The following is a 21065-nucleotide window of genomic DNA, read 5'->3' as shown; positions in this document are numbered from 1 at the left end:
GGGGTCAGCGCCCCTAACCCCCACACTGTTCAAAAGTCAACTGTATATGTGAAGTATGAACCAAATCTGTAAAATGTATTTATTTTTTAAGACCTAAAACACATCAAAATAACTGTTCACTCTGTAGAAGTTTATGGGTCATTTTTGTCATTCTCTATCCTCCCTGTATTTTCTAAACTTCCTAAGATGAACAGTTTTATAATCAGAAAGATGTCACTAACGTTAGTATCCCATAGTGGACTGTATATACAGAATGTTACTGTGTCAGAACCCCAAATATACAAAACAGTGCTCCTTATTGTAATGTCACTCTCTCTCAGTGAGGGTTTCATTCCAAGGTGATACAGGAGGGTATCTGATGTTTTGTCCCACAATATACACCAAAACATTTCACCTAGTTGTAGAGTCAGTCAGAGCCATGTGGGATATGTTTCAACCATAAAGGAATCATTAAAAAGTTCATAAATCCGATCCGCCCTACTCTCTGATAGAATTCTATAATTGTTACCAAACCAAACTCAATACAAAAAAGTTAACACCAATTTTCCAATATCACCTTATTATCTTAGAAACCACAGATTCCATAAAACAAGTCATACGGAACAAGAAATCCTGACTTACAAATGCACTGTTTTTCAAGTTCCTGACTATTTGCTCAATTTAAAAGTGCTATCTGCCCCTAGCCATCTATTTAATTATAATGTCTATATTCAGATGTAAGAATTGTTAAGTACTTCAGTATATTTTATAATATCTTCACATACAATATGCATATATACAATATACACAATATATACTACATAAATTATACAAAATGTTCCTCAAAATATTAGAGTAAGTAATAAAAGTTTTGGCAAAAAATATGTTCCAGCAGTAAATATCAGTTCAGTACAATGAATTCCTCCTTAAATAAAATTAAATTACTCTTTATTTTGCTCATCTTGCAGAATTATACTGAGTTAACTTTGATATATTTTATCCACTTTAACAAAACCTTTATTCGAAAGTCCAACTTTCATTTCAACACAGTCCATGTTTTTTCCAGTAAAATTAACTTATTCATCAAAAATCAGTTTGTTGTAAGAGCTAATTTTATATACGTTAGAGTAGCATTCTATTTTTAATTTTTCTCAGATAATCAAACTATATTAAAAAACACTAACATCTCACTTATTAGAGCTAAATAAACCAGATCCTTCTGAAGTCAGTAAACTTCAAAATAAATTCATCCTAGATATTTGGGGCTATTTTTGCCAATATATGAATAACCATCCTAATACCAAAGACCGAAATTGTATATATTTAACTGATCAGTTCTGCTAAGTGATCTCAAACAGCACTAGCACTTGCATGGTTAACTCATCCAGCAATCCATTTCCAAAGCATCTCAAAAGATTTAATACTTCAAAGAAGCCTCATCAGGATGAGCAATGAAAAATCAACTGGAGCCACAAGAGATTACAGAATACACAAAGAGATCTGCCAATTCAACATTCTAAAAAGAGATGCTGCAGAGTTGGGTCAGACTCAGCAGCCCAGAGGCATGTGAGAACTTATGAAACTAGGCTGGTTCTTGGAGAGGCTATAAAGTTCCAAGCCTAAAAATCTCAATGAAATGGATAAATTTCTATTTTAAAGAAAAACTAATTACTCAAGAGATTTTTTAAAATCAACAGATCAATAACCCAGGAATAAAATCAGAGAGTGATCTAAAAAAAATGACCTCAAAAAAAGTTACCAAAAATAGTTTCTTTTAAAGGTTAATTCTTTCAAAACTACTATAGAACACAAAACAAGCCCACAAAGGTTCACTATTTTAAAATAATCAGTATTTGAAACAATTTGAATGTTATCAAAACCAAAGACTGCACCCAGAAATGTACTCTCAAATAGATAAGGTTCTAAATAAAATGTCAACAAATGGAATTCAAATGCATAGTTAATTAGCTACCACAACTAAGCAAGGTTTATCATGGGATAGGTTTAATCTTGGAAAATCTAATTTATCATATAAATAGATGTAATACGAAAAACCACATGATCCAAAGATTCTAAAATAAGCATTCAATAAAAATTAACCTTTGTGTGTGTCTGTGTGAACCAGATCCCTCTCGTCACAGTAAAAAGCCTATAGCATGAGGTCTTAACCTCAAGCTTTGCCCCAGAAAACATAAGCTTTGAGGCTGAAATAGCAATTCAGTTTCTCTCAGGATAACTAGATTTAGAACATGTAAATTCAGAACTAATTTATATTAGGGCAATGGTTCTCAACCAAGATAATCCTGCCCCATAGGGGACACTGTGGAATGTCTGGAGACATTTTTGGTTGTTACAACTCAGGGAATTCTACTGGCATCTACTGGGTAGAGGCTAGGGATGCTGCTAAGCACCGCTGAAAACACAGGACAGCCCCTCAACAACAAGTATTTCTGGCCCAAAATGTCAACACAAAACTGCCAGTGTTGAAAAGCTGTGTAAAAGGGGAACATGCTACATACAGATTTTCATCTCATACCATATCCCACAAATTCTAATTGAATAAAAAAGAACACAGTACACACAAACACACACACACTTTCAAACAAAAGGGAAGGAAGTGGACAGGAGGGAGGGAAGGAAATGGAAGTGAATATCAAAATTATGGAGAAAAAAGAAATTTCTAAACTAAAGCAAACGAAATTTCAAAGCAAACAAGTTGAAAACTGGGAATAAATATTTGTAGCAAACAAGTCAAAGACAAAAAAAAAACAAAAAACAACAAGACAAAGAATTAAGAGTATCTGTTAGAACCGAAAAGAAAAATATGAAAACCTAGAATGAAAAACAAGTAAAAGAAAGTGAAGTATTTAAAAAGTACACTAAGCCACTCTAAGAACTTAACCCTCACTTTAAAACAAAACGAAACAAAACAAAAAACATTTTTACTTAACAAATTGGCTGCTGGAAGGGATGGGGGGTAGTGCCCGTGGAGTATTTTTTTTAAACACAATTTTTTTTCAACATCTTTATTGGAATATAATTGCTTTACAATGGTGGGTTAGTTTCTGCTTTATAACAAAGTGAATCAGCTATACGTATACATATATCCCCATATACCCTCCCTCTTGCATCTCCCTCCCATCCTCCCTATCCCACCCCTGTAAGTGGTCACAAAGCATGGAGCTGATCTCCCTGTGCTATGCAGCTGCTTCCCACTAGCTGTCTATTTTACATTTGGTAGTGTGTATATGTCAATGCTACTCTCTCACTTTGTCCCAGCTTACCCTTCCCCCTCCCCGTGTCCTCAAGTCCATTCTCTATGTCTGCATCTTTATTCCTGTCTTGCCCCTAGGTTCATCAGAACCTTTTTTTTTTTTAATTCCATATATATGTGTTAGCATATGGTATTTGTTTTTCTCTTTCTGACTTACTTCATTCTGTATGACAGACTCTAGGTCCATCCACCTCACTACAAATAACTCAATTTCATTTCTTTTTATGGCTGAGAATATTCCATTGTATGTATGTGTCACATCTTCTTTATCCATTCATCTGTCGATGGACACTTAGGTTGCTTCCATGTGCTGGCTATTGTAAACAGTGCTACAACGAACATTGTGGTACGTGACTCTTTTTGAATTACGGTTAAACACTTAATTTAAAAATAGTGATCTTTTTAAAAATAAAAATGTCTGAAAACCAGGCTTAAAAATCTTAAAATTCAGAACTTTTAAAAAAGATTATGCACAAAAATATTAATGGCAATACTATAAAAGTTTTGACTGTTCTGCCTTCATAAACACATATTTTTTGGATAATGAAATATCACCTAATGAAAAAATAATGTAAACAATTTACACAAATTCCAAATAGGTTTAAGTTGTATGAGCAGTCACTAGGGAATGTTTACTTTGGTTTGGGTCAATACAATACAAATAAATAGCACAATGGCATCTAACTGGGTGTGTCAAATTCACCTTATTTCTATTATAGCACTGGTTACATTAGACCACTGAGAATTAACCGGTGTTCATTATAGCAAAGGTCAAAATATAGAAAGTTATACAAAAATTAACAAAAATATACTCCAATATAAGCTTTATTGCCAAAGAAGTAGTTATATAATAAAAAACAATTTAATGCTTCCACCTCTTATTTCCTATTTAAAAAAAGGTTTTTTTAAAATATTTTTATTTTCAGGATTAAATATTCTTTTACCATAAACCAAAAATTTTTACCAGAAATTTATTTCCAGGACTATCTTTACCATAAATGGAGAAATGAAAAACTGATGAGCATTGCTTAATGTCATTAAGCAATGACATTTCATTATTTAGGTCCCCTACAGTTACCCAGAGCTATTAGTCAAAACACTAATTACAAGCACAGTATCATCCCTAAAGTTCTTTTAGCTATATGTATAATATTAGAATTTCTGTCATTTACTTCCTCAAGCTTGTTAAACACAGAACTGATAAGCATAACATTTCTTATGTTTTTCAGCAGAGATAAGTAAATCCAGTCATTCTTAAGATATCAAATAGAAAACCCACCCCTCCTTTCTGTGTTTCAAATAGAGTGTGAAAGTTTGCAAAGTACCATATACTCTTACCACATATTCAAAAAGAAGAAAAGCAAATGTGCTATGAGGAAGTTTTTACACAGTATTACATTCCTTTAAACATTACTAAATCAGATCAATAGGTGACAGATATCCACAAAAATACCTTAAGCAAAGTTCAAAAATGAAAAAGGATTTAATCTCACAAAAACTGATTAAGAATTAGCCCCAAAGAAATTACCATATACATGTGATTAATGTCTCCTCCCAAAATAATAAATCCTAAAAACAACGAACATACAAAATCTATCTAAAAAGCAAATAAGTTGGAAAACTCTATTAAATATTCCTCAGATTTTTAATCCACTATTAACCCTGAAAAAACACTAGAAATTAGTTTTAAGCACATTTCAAGCCAGATTTTTTTAAATACCAATGAATATTTGTCATGAAGTTTTTATAGAACTCACCAAAAAAAAAAAAAAAAAAAAAAAAAAAGAAAGAAAGAATCCTCTGATACCCTACTAGATAAATGAGTAAAAGACCAATGTGTAACACACAGTTAAAATTTGTTGTCTTTTAAGAGAAAATAGTTACCCAAATACATGAACAATGTATAACACCAACTCACAATTTTCAGGTAATAAATATTTAAGGTTCATTTTTAAACCACACTGACATAATTATTTCAATTTATGTTACTTGCTCTGTCTAGCTCAACATTTTTCTCCTTTCCCAAAACGTTTTAAAAAATAATTAAGAGGAAATGCTTTGATCAATGCAAGTTTGATTCTGCCTTCTCCATATCCTGTCTGACCTTGGGTGAGTAACAATCTCTTTAACTTTAATTTCTGAATCTGAAGAATGGGAACAGTGATATTTTACCCCAGAATGCTCTTGTGGGATTAAATGTTCAATAAAATGTCTAGCATTGGAAGCATTTCCTAAATGATAATAATTAACAAAATATCAGCTAAAAAGGAATATTAAGCTTACCAAAAAGTGGGAAGTTGCTATAAAAGACAATTTTACTCACTTTCTAAGCAGACTTTAAAAACATAATGAAGTTATACAGACAACTGTAAGAACCTATAAGAATAATCAGAATCAAGAAAAAATATGAAGTAATTATTTGAATTTCTCTAAGCATCCACCAAAATCTCTAAGCATCTTATGTTTCTAAGCATTCACCAAAAATAAATGCATGCATACAAAAAACAATAATTTAAATTCTTAGAATCAAAGAAGTGCTAAATGCAAATGATCCCCAAACACCATCTGGCCAGGACTGAGAGCAGGGGACTATGTTTCACTCATCTTTGTATTCCCAAATCCCATCACAATGCCTGACATACAGTATGTACTCAACAGCTATTTGGAGCATTGAAATGAAAGATATTACATTGTCTAAAATTTTAAACTCTTATTTGGGGACTTCCCTGGTGGTCCAGTGGTTAAGACTCTGCACTCCCAATACAGGGGGCAGGGGTTCGATCCCTGGTCAAGGAACTAGATCCTGCATGCTACAACTAAGACCTGGTGCACCCAAATAAATAAATAAATATTCAAAAAACAACCTCTTATTTAGGCACAAGTATAATCATACTCAACATTCATTCAGGACTTCCCTGGTGGTGCAGTGGTTAAGAATCCGTCTGCCAATGCAGGGGACACAGGTTCAAGCCCTGGTCCGGGAAGATCCCACATGCCGCGGAGCAACTAAGCCCCTGTGCCACAACTACTGAGCCTGCACTCTGAAGCCTGCGAGCCACAACTACTGAGCCCACGTGCTGCAACTACGGAAGCCCACGCGCCTGGCGCCCAGGCTCTGCAGCAAGAGAAGCCACTGCAATGAGAAGCCCGCCCACCGCAATGAAGAGTAGCCCCCGCTCGCCGCAACTAGAGAAAGCCCACGCGCAGCAACAAAGACCCAATACAGCCAAAAAAAAGAAAAAAAATTCATTCAGCAAATATTGGAGTGGCTGCTACTAAAAGGCACTTGTTCTAGGACCTGGATACACCCAAAAAAACAGCAGGGCAGGATAAGGAGGATCAGAAATACCTATTTTCCATAACCCAAAGGACATCTCTCAGAGGAACAGTTAGGAATTCGTTCTACATTTTATAGTGATTAAGAGTACCTGGATTCAGTATTTATTACTTTCTACTTCTGTGCTTGCTTCCTAATCTGTAAAATGAGAAAAATAACAGTACACAAAAATGTATATAGATTTGTTGTGAGAATTAAATGAGATGATGCTTATAAAGTGCCTAAAACTGTGCCTTAAACAGAAGTACCTAATAAATATTCACTAAATGTTAACACTTGTCATAATATACTACAATCTCCCCACTAACGATTAAGCAACAGGAGTGTGAGGATCTTGCTCACCTTCTTATCGAGTGCTTCTGTCTGTGCTGATAGATACAGACATCTCAAGAAACATTGTCAAATTTAAACCAAAGTATTTACTGACAAGATAGAATTATACTTATTATTATTATTATGGAAAAAACAATTAGTGTGGAATATGATTAAAAAACTAGAAATGTTAGAATGTAAGGGGGTAAAAAAATCACATAATAGCTATTTAACAGTCCTTCAGAACTTTTTTCTGATCACAGACCTCACTGAAAATCCAACAAAAGATATAGACACTTTACCCAGAACAATGCCATCACATAGGTCCATGCCAAATTTTACATGTTTAAAACTGACAGCCTTCTGAAATATTTTTCCCGTGTCATTTCTGAGAACTTATTCCCCAATAATTATGTCTGTGTTTTTCTTTTGAGCTCTTACCAACAGCATTCATGTCTGTGAAATGTCACACTTAAATCTTACTTATCTCTGAAGTTGAGCATTATAAACTGAAAGAACAGCTCTCTTATTACTAAGGCCAAATTATACACTCAAGTCATTCAAATGTCAAACCAAATGTCATTCAAAAGCTTCAAATTCTCCAATATACCAACAGGCCGACTGCCAAAAAATCAATTTAGAAGAAGAACTAAACTTCAAGCTTATTACATGCAATCTATTAAACTGAGCATTTTTTTCCATGAGAAAATATACTTGTTATTTAATTACAATAAATTATTTATCCAAGATAAATAATTAAATATCTAATACAAAACTAATCAGATAAGGCCAAAAATGGTTTATTTACCATTAACAAACCCTAAAATAGTTCAATTCCTTACATAACAATTTTAACTGCACAATACTTTAAAAATATTTTAATATATACTCTCGTGAGATTCACAAAAACCCTTAAGATTTACATTCTAAAATTGCATTTCCCAGCTGGTAACCACCAGCCACAGGTGACTACAGAGCATGTGAATTACGGCTAGTCCAAACTAAGATGTTTTTTATATATGTAAAATACACACCAGATTCCAAAAACAGAAAATAATATATACTAATTAATAAGTTTTTATAGTGAACATGTTGAAATAATGTATTTTCTTTAAAACAACATACCCATAATATTCAAATTAATTTCACCTTTGCTGTATTTTTAACATGGCTATAGAAAAATTTTAATTATACATGTAATTTATCAATTTAGTATGCCTCAAAGACCATATGTATACTTGCTTCATGATACCCATTTAATATTATATAATTTTACAGTTCAACAACATTGTTCAAGTTATTTTAAACAAACTTTCTGGAGCAAATTAAGCCTTTATGCCTAAATTTATTTAACAGGATAAATTGGAGAATCATACAGAACTGTCTCATATGCAAAATAAGTAATTTCCCCTTTATTTATTAGAAGTATGTAACATCAATGTAACATCCATGGAGTAGGCAATCGGCAGATCCCCCTGACAAGATGTTTAATATCCCAGATTACTGATTCTCTACTAAAGGGACTTAAGAGTCTCAATGAGTCATACAGAAAGGGTTAAAGAGTTCACAGTTGACCCTTGAACAAGGTGGGGGTTAGAGGCGCCAACCCTCCTCACAGTTGAAAATTCAAATATAATTTACAGTCGGCCCTTCGGACGGGCGGTTCTGCAGTCACAAATTCAACCAACCACAGATCCTATAGTACTATGGTATTTACTACTGAAAAAAATCCACATATAGGTGGACCTGCGAAGTTCAAACCTGTGTTATCCAATGGTCAACCGTACCTGTAAAAAGATAGACAGACCTCATCCACCCCAATTACTCCAAATTAAAATATTATTGAATCACAGACTTAGTGGACACACAGCAAGCTCCCAATTTTCTGCTAGTTACTAAGTGTTAAATTTTTTAGAATAAAATAAGTGATGGGGTCTCTGGCATCCATAAGCTCAGGGCAAGTAAGGTTATTACATATGAAAAAAAAGAATAACAAAGGAATTTTTATTTAGGCTTTAAACTGTGAGATTTAATCATAAGTTCAGTTGGGTTGTATAGAATATAAAGAATACAAGAAATTTAGGAAATTTTTGTGGGAAAGAGGTTATCTTGAAATTTAAAGTATAGCCTTTAGGTTTCCATTTGACATTCATTCTGAAAATTCTGAACTCTCAACAGATTTACTGTCATCATTTAAGGTAATTTTAAAATTTTTTATTGGAGTATAGTTGATTTACAAAGTTGTGTTAGTTTCTGCTGTACTAAGGTAATTTTTTAACTGCTTCATAAAATGTGTTTGACAAGAATGTTCTAATTGGTAAGTAAGTAAATACAGTCTTCATCTTAAATAGCTTGCACACATGCACATATGCACACACATACACACACCCCAAAAGAGCAAGGCAAAATATTCATCAGGGTACATTCTGCTGCAGCAGAGTAGGAGTTTTAATTAAAGTCTAATAAAAAACTTTGATAGTAAAACACATTTCTAACTAATTAAAAGTGTAACAAAGAATTAGAAAAAAAAAACATGCAGAAGAATATACATTTGAAAGACCAACTTTAAATATGTTTCTGAAAAACATTACATGCTACTTTAGCCAAGACTGTATGGTCTCAATTTTACAAATATATGAACTTCTGTACTTATAATCCAAAACAATTTGGCACTTGATTATTACGATAATCATGATAAATACAAATACTCTAGGAATGGCACTCTTATAGTTAATAAGGTCAGTCTAGGTGTTAGGTAAAGTTCTGGCCTCCTCAGTACTGGGGCACTGATAGACACTAAGAAGGTTAGGACACTTTGAATATTTCAGGTAAAAGGATCTTGAAGATACCAGTTCAAATGAAGGTGTGCTTCACTCTAAAGACAGTACCAGGAGTAGAGAAAAAAATATCTTGGCTACTGCCAAGTACTCACTATGTCACTGGTCAGACTTAGAGATGAACAAATCCTATTTGCCTTCCAATGCAGGAATCTATATCCTGATCTTCCTTATACTTCTCTTATTACATTTTAACATTTCTGACACTGGAATATATTTTCTTAATGTACTATGTTCCCGTTTCTCATTTGGATTTCTGATGATTCACATGTTAAGTTTTATTCCTACCACGTTAATTCTTATTCCTATCACAACACTCTTAGCCATCCCAACACTCTGATGACACTCATCAACAACTGTAGGTAAGGAGACATGGGAGCATTTACACCAGAATCTCCTGTGTGAAATTTTTAAAAATCCAGATGATTCTAATAATATGCCCAACCTGCAACACTGTTGTAAACTATCTGAGGCACCAAAACTTATATTTGTCCTAATTCTCCTAGCACCTAGCATGGCATTAATCACATTCCTCACATTAAGGCAAATACTTCTTGATTAATCTCTCATCCGAAGCTCCTTTCCTTGACAATGTGACCTAGTGATAGAACCTTTCTCTTAACGTTGGTGGTAACTGTTATTGTTACCATACTTGAAGTATTTTTCTCCTAGAAACTCCTAGTGATTAGATGCCACACAGTCACCCTCTGAGAATTACCTGGACACTGAATCATTAAAAACAACCTGAGGGACTTCCCTGGTGGCACAGTGGTTAAGAATACACCTGCCAATGCAAGGAATACGGGTTTGAGCCCTGGTCCAGGAAGATCCCACATGCCGCAGAGCAACTAAGCCCGTGCACCACAACTACTGAGCCCACGTGCCACAACTACTGAAGCCCGCGCTCCTAGAGCCTGTGCTCTGTGACAAGAGAAGCCACCGCAATGAGAAGCCCGTGCACGGCAACAACGAGTAGCCCCTGCTCGCCATAACTAGAGAAAGCCCGCACACAGTAACGAAGACCCAAACGCAGCCATAAATAAATAAAATTAAAAAGAACCTGAGCTATGTGGCACTAAAATAGATACGGGAATTCAGGATCCCATGTTAGTCATCTCTGGTTTGCAAATTAGTAGAGAAACAGTATGTGATCATGATGGAAAGTTGAATAAAGTATACAAAATTTTAAAGATTAAAAATGCAAGTCTAAAAAACAAAATGCAAGTCTACTGGAGGCACTGGAAAGTAATGATGTGGTATAAAGAGGTTCTAGGAAAAAAAGAGTCCATAACATGGCCATATCTGACACTAGATCAACATTTCAGGCTAGATATCAATTTAGAATAATGAATTTTTAAAAAGCAGAGTTTCTTATTAGAATAAAAGCTCCTTTAAGTACAAACAACCAATAAATACACTTTCAGCTGAAAGAAAAGAGTAAGTATGAGGATAGAACATTCAGGCAACTGAGGTCTTCAGAAACTATCAAACAAAAACCAAAAAACAAAAAAGAGGTAAAGTTAAATTTAGCCCAAAGGAGGAAACATTTAGGAGCCCAGAAAGAAAATACCTAACTCACTTGGTGCTAAAACCAAGGTTAGAACTGAAAATTGAAAGTACAGCACAGGGACTTCCCTGGTGGCACAGTGGTTAAGAATCCAGCTGCCAATGCAGGGGACACGGGTTCGAGCCCTGGTCCGGGAAGATCCCACATGCCGCAGAGCAACTAAGCCCGTGCACCCGTGCACCACAGCTACTGAAGCCCGCGTGCTGTAGAGCCTGTGCTCGGAAACAAGAGAAGCCACCGCAATGAGAAGCCTGCGCACCACAACAAAGCACGCAGCAACGAAGACCCGAGGGAGGGAGGGAGGGAGGGAGGGAGGGAGGGAGAGAAGCACAATCTTGGGTCTGAAAAGCCCTAGTAAAGATTATGAAGGGAATTCTATCTGCTTAATAGTAGCAATAAATGACCCTGTGAACTAGTCTGAACATCTATCTAACAGAACATCTATCTAACATAAATATAAAAGAAAGCTGTGGGTAGTATGGTGTGGGGGGAGTATGCGGGAGGACTGAAAAGGGCAGGTATACTATACAAAAAACAAACGAACAAAAAAACAAGAAAGTTCTCTCTAATAACTAGCCTAACACAACTTCAGTGAAATTGTTCAGGGATCAAAAATCAGTAGTACTTTCAAGTTTCTTATGCCTTACTTGCCCATTTATTATTATATTGGCAGTTACGACTATTTAACACTGTTAAGGATTGTGCACTTGTTTCTGAAACGGAAGGATATACTGAAACTTTGTAATCTGCTTTGCCTTGGGTGTGAAAGGAGAAGAACAGGTGAAAAATAAATAGCTGCAAAGAGCAGATGTATCAAATCCCTGAGACCAAATAAACAGAGGGAGCGCTAGACTGTGAGCAAGAAATATCCTCAAGCATTGAGACAGAGAATCTCCTTTCACCCCAGTTACCCAGGGCCACTTGTAACACACATATAGATCCAGCTACCAATGCAGTGCCAAGCAGAAAATATATAAGCTCTACAGCTTAGGAGCTCAGTATCTTGTCAACATTACTGCTTGCCACATCCTAAACAATTCCAATAACCAAGCTCACTTTTGTTCCTGGGAACAAACAGCTACCTTGTATCTCTCATAAGAAATCTGGACCCTGTCTGGTTCTGCTTCCCGGTTCCGAGGTCTTCAAGGCCTACTGCTAAAACTCATTTCCTCCCTTTTCCAAGATGCCAGCCTGAACCTCTACCTAGTACCTGCTACGCACCACCATCCCACTCCCACACCAACCTGGCCAACTCCACCTGTCTGCACACTGTCTTTTGCTACTCTTATCCCTCATGCTGAGAGGCTAACTATAGTACCTCCATCCAGATTTCCAGGCCAGTGTTCTGGCCTCTCCATCTAGAAAGAGCTAATCCTGCTTGAGGTAAAGCTACCTAGTAGTTGGATATCAAATTCTACCAAGTCACAGATCCATCATGATGATTACCAATTTACCTAAATTTCAATCACATCATATTAGGTTTTATTCCCTCTTTCTTTTCTGAACAGAAACTCTGAAAACTTTCAGATCTTTCACAACTTACACCAGTTTACCTAGGAACTGCTTCTGCAGCTGTCCTGTTCTCACACAAATCAAGAATCATTACACCTTTCTTTGCCTATCTTCAACCTCTTGACATGACACCACTTTTTAAATACATTAGAAAATGATATCACACTTAAAATACACTTAATGGAGGAAAATATTCCATGACACAGGAGAGGAGGGAAAAAAAAATCACAGACTGGATTACTTATAAATAAAAATTTGAAGGTATTTTCAATTGGCAATATGGAATGAACTGAAGGCACTTCATGCTTTTCTTAACTCTTATCTTAAATGCCTTAAAATTTAGATCATCTTATTAAGTGAATAAGACATCATTTTACTTTGCTAACCCCTCATTTACGAGAGATATATGGCAAACTTCAGGCTAATTTCTATAGGAAAATATAAAATATTATGAATGTGAATTTTCACCCTAAATGTGATTTTACGGAATTATAACTATTCAAAACTTGAACCCTTGGAAAAATCTGATCACGAGTACTTACTAATTAAGGAACACAACTGATTATTAGATTTGCTAGTGATCCAACTTTGTTTCTTTTTTAAATTAATTAATTAATTTTTTGGCGGCATTGGGTCTTCGTTGCTGCGCATGGACTTTCTCTAGTTGCAGCAAGCGGGGGCTTCTCATTGCGGTGTCTTCTCTTGTTGCAAAGACATGGACTCTAGGCTCGTGGGCTTCGGAAGTCATGGCACGCAGGCTCGGTAGTTGTGGCGCACGGGCTTAGTTGTTCCGCGGCATATGGGATCTTCCTGGACCAGGGCTCAAACCCGTGTCCCCTGCATTGGCAGAAGGATTCTTAATCACTGCACCACCAGGAAAGTCCAATCCAACTTTGAAACAAAAATTTCCTAATATTCCTCTTTCATGCTCAGGATTAGTTTAATTGAAGTAAATCCTGAAATTGAAAGGTGAGCTGCCAGGAGGCAATTTCCAGTTGCCACTACTTATTTTTATGAATCAAGATTTTATCCAAAGAGTGAATCAAAGAAAAGAAATAAATCACTGTATTACAGAAGTACACATATTATCTCTAAACCAAGTATATATTTCTGCCCATTAACTGCCTCATAATTTAAACATGTTGACTTATTATATGTGAGGTGGTAAAAAATAATTTAAACTAAAAAGTTCATAACCTTATCTAAAATTAAGAGAAATCCAATCCTTAAAATCTGCTTACTTTTTCAGAAATAAAAAGTTATATATAGTAACACTTCGTGCCATTTGCTTTCTGTCTTATTCCACTCCAAAATGTAGATCTGTACTTTTGGAATAAGAAATATAAGTATTGTCTTACCATCTTTTTCAAGCTCTCCCCAGTTCTTCCACACGGAAGGCCTCAAATTTCCTTATGATAAGCATTCTTCCACATTTAATAAATGCAGAAACTAAAAACAGTGCTTTAGTTTAAGACAACATTCAAATAAGTCTCTACTAACACTCATCCCACTTAGTTTTTCCTAAACTTACTACCAATAATGAACTTTCTCACAGTATATCAAACTTCGGAAGTTATCTTCCCGTTTCTGCATTGATACAAAATCATCTCATCCCACTGGTCCCTCAAAGACAATATCATGCTTCTAACAAACGTCAAACATTGAGAATTGTTTTTTCAAGTTGATGCAAGATTTAGGGAAATTTATTTGAAAATGAAAATAATAGCGACCAACATTGGCTGTTCTAAGCACTTTACAAGTATTAACTCATTCAATCCTCCTAACAACCTATAAGGTTGATAGTTTTATCCCATTTATAGATTAAGAAACTGAAGCTCAGTCACAACAGCTAGTAGGTAGAAGAGCCAGGATTTGACCTTAAACTGTCCCAGTTCAGAGCCCAAGCACGCTCTAACTCTCTAGCTGTACCACCTAAATGTTAAGAACCATCACTTAATAGGTATCCAAGTTATTTTGAAAGGAAGAAATTAAAGATTTTTCATTTCGTGATGAACCAGATAAAATACCATGTAAATATTTTAAGCTATCGTCTTAAGTCATAAGAAATAAAGACTTCTGACAGCAAACCCAAGTATGTTAGATTAATATTAAAGAAAACACTCCCTTTAAATGATTTTGATAATTTTATTATGAATACATGACCAATAAATTTAAAGTACACATTCATATGACAATATCTGACAAATACCTTTCAAAAATTAACTGCACCCAAGTAATCAACCTTTAAAACACATTCTGGGTAGTCATGTTGAGAGTGTACAAACATCACACTTGACCAAGATAATCTGGCAACTCACCTAACCAGAACACGGCAAAGTCACTGAGAAAAGGCCTCCGAACAATCAAAATAAATACTCCAATGTCCAAGTATTGATACTCACTTTTCTCAAAAGAAGATCTCACAACTAAATAAGGGTCAACTCATTTTTACCCTTATGCAGAATTACAAATTTGATTTCTGGAGGAAAAAATGGCGTAGAAAAATTACCAGTGGGAAGGTGAAGGGGGACACCGATCACAGTGACAAGCACATCCAATAGGGAAGCAGAAAAATGCTTACTTAATAACTTCAAAATGCAAAGAAATCTGATCTACAGTCCTATATACAATCCAACAGATCCTCACGGCCCACAGTAACTGATGGTCACAAATGATGACCCTAGGTCATCAAAAGATTTAATTATATTCTGCATCCTACTTAAAACAGAAAAGAATACCATATTTAATTTTAGTATGATTTTCACTCAAAGTCGTTTTATAATTTGAAGCTTAGAGGATAAACCCTCAATTACCCAGTGAGCTCAACTAATAAATTAGAAAGAAATTCCTTGGAAAGTTCCAAGTAGCAAAGGTTTCACTGTTTCTAGTTTAAGAGCACTATGTGTACAAAAGTTACCTGAGAGCAAAAGGGAGACAGGAGAGCACAGAAGTAGAAAGTCTAAGAAAACAAAGAAGAGCTAGGCGACTGTCTATAAACGTGCTATCCTTAAGGCATTTCCCACAAAACAGTGTGTGGGCAGTAGGTGCCACATCAGCAGTACTCTGTATTTGTCCTGCTCCTAAATCATTTGTTAGTTTCATGAATTATTAATTTCAGTTAATAGTTTGTTGAGATGAAGCAGTACCAACTCTTTCCTCAACTGCAAGAAGTGATAGCGTCCTTCTGATTGCTCTACAAAACCAACACTGGGATTACTCTTACAGAGCATGCATATGCCTTACGGTGGCACACATTTGATTTAAAAAAAAAATAAGTTCTCTTTTAAACTGCTTTTCATTTTTAAAGGATTCAGGGAGATAGTGCCTAGCCCACACCGAACTTTGTTATCAAAAACATTGTTACACTACTCAACAAAACTCCCTTTCAAACCAGGCTGCGACACATTCTTTCTGTAGCTCCAAACAAAAACTTTAAAGCACATAGTAAATAACATATAAGGCCTTGTACTTTTCTCCCCTTCTAGCGAGGAAGTCTAACTCCAAACAGGAAACTGCTTCTCAAAGGATTCAACGCAGAAATCCTACCAAACGCCAATCCAGTTCTCAGGAAGACATTTAATATTTAAGTGCCAACACACTTGCCCAGGTAGAAACGGAGTAAATACTCAAGCTTCCCTGCCCTTGAGGCACCCCTTGGAAGTTTTAAAAGGGAAAAAAAATTTTGCCTTTTCTAACGAACAAATTACAAAATGCTTTAAAAGGCCAATCTATACAAAGGTTCACAGAAGATAAAGAAGTTGAAAGTGCTAGTTTGTCAAGTTTTTCGATCACCCTCCCCCATCCCACCAGGATCGGGGAGGAAAGAAGGGGCTAGGGAAGAAGGAAGGTTCGAGGCTGAGCGGAGCTAGGCGCGGGGCGAGGTGATCGGGCGCCCCCCCCATCCCCTCACCTTTCCCGGGACCAGGTAAAGTGGCAGAGAGGAAAGTACGAGATGGTGCACTTCTCCGCCAGAAGAGCAAGGTGGAAGGCAGGGCGAGGAGGGGCGGCGGGGAGCGAGCCGTGTGGCCGCGCAGGGACCGACCCCCGCCCCCTCCCCGCCGAGATCGAGAAGGGGAACCGTCTCCCCGAATCGGGAGCGTCCTCGAGTCCCTTACCCATGCTGGGGGCTCCCGCGGGGAGCAGCCCGGCGCCCGCCGCTCCTCCTCCGGCTGCTCGCGCGGCCGCTCCGGCGGCAGGAGGCGGGCCCTCCGCTCGGCTCTAGCCCGGCTGAGCTCAGGCGGGGCAAGAAGGCGCCTCCATCCGCCCGCGGCGTTGCCTGGCCAGTCCCGTCCACGCCACCCGTGAGGAACAGGCGGCGGCCGCTCCTCACTCGCGGCGGCTGGAGCACCCTCCCCCGCCCGCCCAGCCGGCGGCTTCCCCACCCCCGGTCGCTCCCGCCACGGGGTGGGACCTGCCGGTTCGTCGTGGCCGCCGGCTCCAACCCGGAGCGCCAGCCCAGCCCCGGAGCCCGCCCCCCGCCGCTCCCTCGGCGCCTGCAGTCCTCTAACGCGACGCCAGAGACTGAGGTGGAGACCGGGACAGAGGCCGGGAAGGTGCCGGGAGCTGGGCCGGGAGGAGGAAAATCTCGCGAGAATCCCCGGTCCTCCCTGCCCCGCCCCCGCCGCGTTCCGGCTCACCGCCTGCCCCCGGCGGCTGCCAGGTGCGGTGACGTCATGGCCAGGGGGTCGCTCGCCGCCCGCGTCCAGGTGCGCGGAGCGGAAGGGGGAGCCGTGCGGCACAGCTGCGACAAGTCCTCCGCCCTGAAGTTCGAAGCTGCTGGGACAGGCTTGTTGTGTGGTTTGTCGCTTCAGATGGATACAAAGAGTTTTTGCTGATAGGCAAATGAGCCTGGGTTGCCCCACTTTGCAGTGTTGCTGCAGCAGGCTTCGGGGAACCTAAAAGAAAAGAGGCCGCGAGAGAGAGATGCAAGAGGACAGAAATAGAGAGAAAAACCGTTTGCTTTCGAACTTTAGAGGTCCAGCTGCAATCAGAACCCGCGGTTTACCTTGCAAAGTTCCGCATGAATCAGAAGCATTTCTTAGTCGGAAAAAAATCCTAGGCACAGAGTAAATTCTATTTTACAGGATTAAATTATTGGGTTTCTTTAGTCTCTCCGCTGAAGACCACTTTCTAAATCCCTTTTCTCCTTCGAAAGTATAGTTTAAATTGTTACCTGATGGGGAGGGGGGAGCAGGTCGGGATAGTCATGATTTGAGGGATTGCCTGGCATTTTTTTCTAGCCTGAATATGAAAAAGAGCATAAGATTATTGTAATCAGACATGACACTTTCTTAGACTTAGAAATATATATAATTAATTCAGCCAGGGACTTCCCTGGCGGTCCAGTGGTTAAGACTCTGTGCTTCCATTGCAGGGGCCATGGGTTCCATCCCCGGTAGGGGAACTAATAACCCACATGCCAAACAGCTCAAAAAGAAAAAAAAAGTTCAGCCAACTTTTTTCCTCTACTGTTGAAGCAAACCCAGTTCCCGGACAGATGCGTGTGAGAGCAACATTTGTTGGTGCTTTTAAAAGCAATTTTGTCATTTAATTCTCACAAGCACCCAGGCAAACCCGGGTTTCTGAAACTCAGCACAGCCATTTATTTTTTGTGGGACTTTGGATAAATTAACCTTGCTGGATTTCAGTTTCTTGAGTCTGTCGAAAGAAATCTTTATAGTGCAAAGCACAGTGTCTGGCACATAGTAGCAACTTTGTAAATATCCATTTCCACTATCTCCTATAGGCCTGCATTTGCCATCCTTTAATCTTTTATTTCTAAAAAGATTACATAGGGTACCTTTTTAACAAGAATTGTCCATTACAATCAGAGACCAAAAAGGATAAAAGAAAAATATTTAATATGCACACCCAAAAAGATGCACATATTGGCTGTGTTGTACTGAAACCATGAAACATATTGTGACTTTTTTCAGTCAACAAATATTTATTATTATGTTAATTGTCCCCTTCTAAGCAAACAAATAAACAAACCAAAAAAGCTGAAGTCCAGCCCTTACCCTCAAAGATTTTGAATTCTAACCAGGAAGTGAGACATGAACAGATAATTTATTAACAGTATGAGGCAGAGAGAGTCAAATTCCTGAAAATTTAAAGGAAAATTACTATGGGCAAGGCAAGCTTCAGGGGGAAGGTATAAATTGAACTAAAGCGTGGAGGAAGGCAATAATTTCAACCTGGAGGAGTCCTAGAAGTAAGGAGTGAAAGCGGAAATGCAAACGGAATATCCCTGAAACCTGTGTGGCTCCTGCAACCCATAAGAAAGCAAACAATTTAAACTTTGAAAAAATGAGGCTGATGGGAGGCAAAAGAGGATTCATGGAAGGAGATAAAGAAAAATATAAGATATTGGAAGAGAACTAAATACCTTGGTCTCTAGGATCCTAGATATTTTAAGAAGAAAGGCCAATGAATAGAAATGAAGAGAGGGTAAGGAAAACAAAGAGAAGGAGGGAAAAGAGAACTCTGGATTTGACAATAAGGTTACCTTTGAAAGTATAACTTCAGAATATATGTGACAGAATGTGTAATATATATAGCTGCATATATTTAGAATATATATAGAACAGAAAAGTTAAGTTAGTTAAAGGTTTCAGTGACTAAATGAGCGATTAAGAAGTGAGGCCATGGGTTTCCCTGGTGGCGCAATGGTTGAGAGTCCGCCTGCCGATGCAGGGGACACGGGTTCGTGCCCCGGTCCGGGAAGATCCCACATGCCGCGGAGCGGCTGGGCCCGTGAACCGTGGCAGCTGAGCCTGCGCGTCCAGAGCCTGTGCTCCGCAACGGGAGAGGCCACAACAGTGAGAGGCCCTCGTACCACCAAAAAAAAAAAAAAAAAAAGTGAGGCCACAAGTAGATAAGGTAAACATATTATTTTAACCAAAAGTCAGGTCACATAATCTGAAAAGATAAAGTATCTATCAGTACAATCAGTTATAGCCTAGAAATCTCAGGATCTGTATTATTTCCACCATAAACCATGTATTTTAGAAGTCTGAAAATTAAAATAAGCAAAATCACTTTGCAAATTCAGAGGGCAATACCCCATTGAGGTGACGTTGACATATTGGATCATAAAAGAAGTTGGAAAGATCAGGGAATAGGACAATAAGAAGGTTGAGAAAACTGAACTAAAGCTAGGAAGTAATCACAATCCCGGAGTTAATGCTGTCTTTCAGAGGTGAAGACAAAGGACATCCCAATGGAAGAATGAAATCTAGAAATGTATTTTTTAAACTTACAAAATGGTATGTGAAACTATGTTCTAAATTTGTGAGTACTGAGCAAATGTTAGCTATTAATTACTCCATGGAGCTCGTTTCATCTTATAAGTCTTACCCCCTCAATGAGGCCTGTAAAGTGTGGCACTATGTTTTATACATTTTTAGGTAACTAGCACATTGCTCAGCTCAAAACACTGCTTTCCTCAGTAGTAACTATTAGTTGGATGATAAAAAATATGGTGAGATGATAATCTCATCATATATTTAGATTTAACCTCAAATTCCTTTCAGCTAAAAACAAATTACCTTTTCTTTTAGTCTTTATTTCCTTTATCTTATAATGAATTAGGATTTATTTATCCATCTATCCTCACCCTTCTTTGTATTCTAAGACAAATGAACTAATACCATTCTTTTTTTCTTTTCTTTTTTTTTTGGCCATGCCATGCAGCTTGTGGGATCTTTGTTCCCTGACCAGGGATCGAACCCAGGCCCTTGGCAGTGAGACTGCTGAGTCCTAACCACTGGACCACCAGGGAAGTCCTGAACTAATACCATTCTAATGACTCACTTTCTTTTTTTTTCTGCTGAATATTGATCTGGTATGAAAGAGAATATTACAATTTCTGTGAGAATGACATAATTTCCACCAATCTAATTCATTCTAGACTGCCATCATGTCTTCCTAATGTTTTCTTAGGAATTTATCAGAAGATATCTATATTGAAAAAACCATCTACCTTCTTTCCTTCTGGTGAAAGCTATTCTAACCAGGAAGATTATTCTAAAGAAAATTAAATATTAACTTGATTGTGTTATTTTTAAAACACCGATTTAGCTCAAATCTTAGAGGCAACTAATTCTTTTCTTTATTCTCAGTTCCACAGAGCTAGATTTCCTAGCCAGCATTCTTATTGTTATTTTGTTTTGCCTTGGCTAGTTTACTGTGTACTTAAGCACAAATTACATCAATGTATAACCTGAATTTTTAAAAATCATTCTT

The 21065-nt window shown here is 37.6% G+C and overlaps 1 protein-coding gene across 3 annotated transcripts in view; it reads right to left on the bottom strand.

The window, feature by feature from the left end:
- Window positions 1-17335, bottom strand: part of CD2AP (CD2 associated protein) — a 106156-nt gene extending 88821 nt beyond the window's left edge. Inside the window, exon 1 of one of the 3 annotated variants that reach the window (XM_033423861.2) lies at window positions 16934-17335. In XM_033423861.2, the coding sequence (XP_033279752.1) occupies window positions 16934-16937 (4 nt within the window). In that variant the 5' untranslated portion in view covers window positions 16938-17335. The remainder of the gene's footprint in view (window positions 1-16933) is intronic. The other 2 variants (XM_033423864.2, XM_033423863.2) reach the window with 2 other exon arrangements.
- Window positions 17336-21065: the final 3730 nt, after the last annotated feature.

The sequence above is a fragment of the Orcinus orca genome, chromosome 10 (assembly GCF_937001465.1).
Source record: "Orcinus orca chromosome 10, mOrcOrc1.1, whole genome shotgun sequence".
Lineage (NCBI taxonomy): Eukaryota > Metazoa > Chordata > Mammalia > Artiodactyla > Delphinidae > Orcinus > Orcinus orca.
The sequence above is the reverse complement of the archived record's forward strand: the minus strand, read 5'-3'. Positions and strand labels throughout refer to the sequence as shown.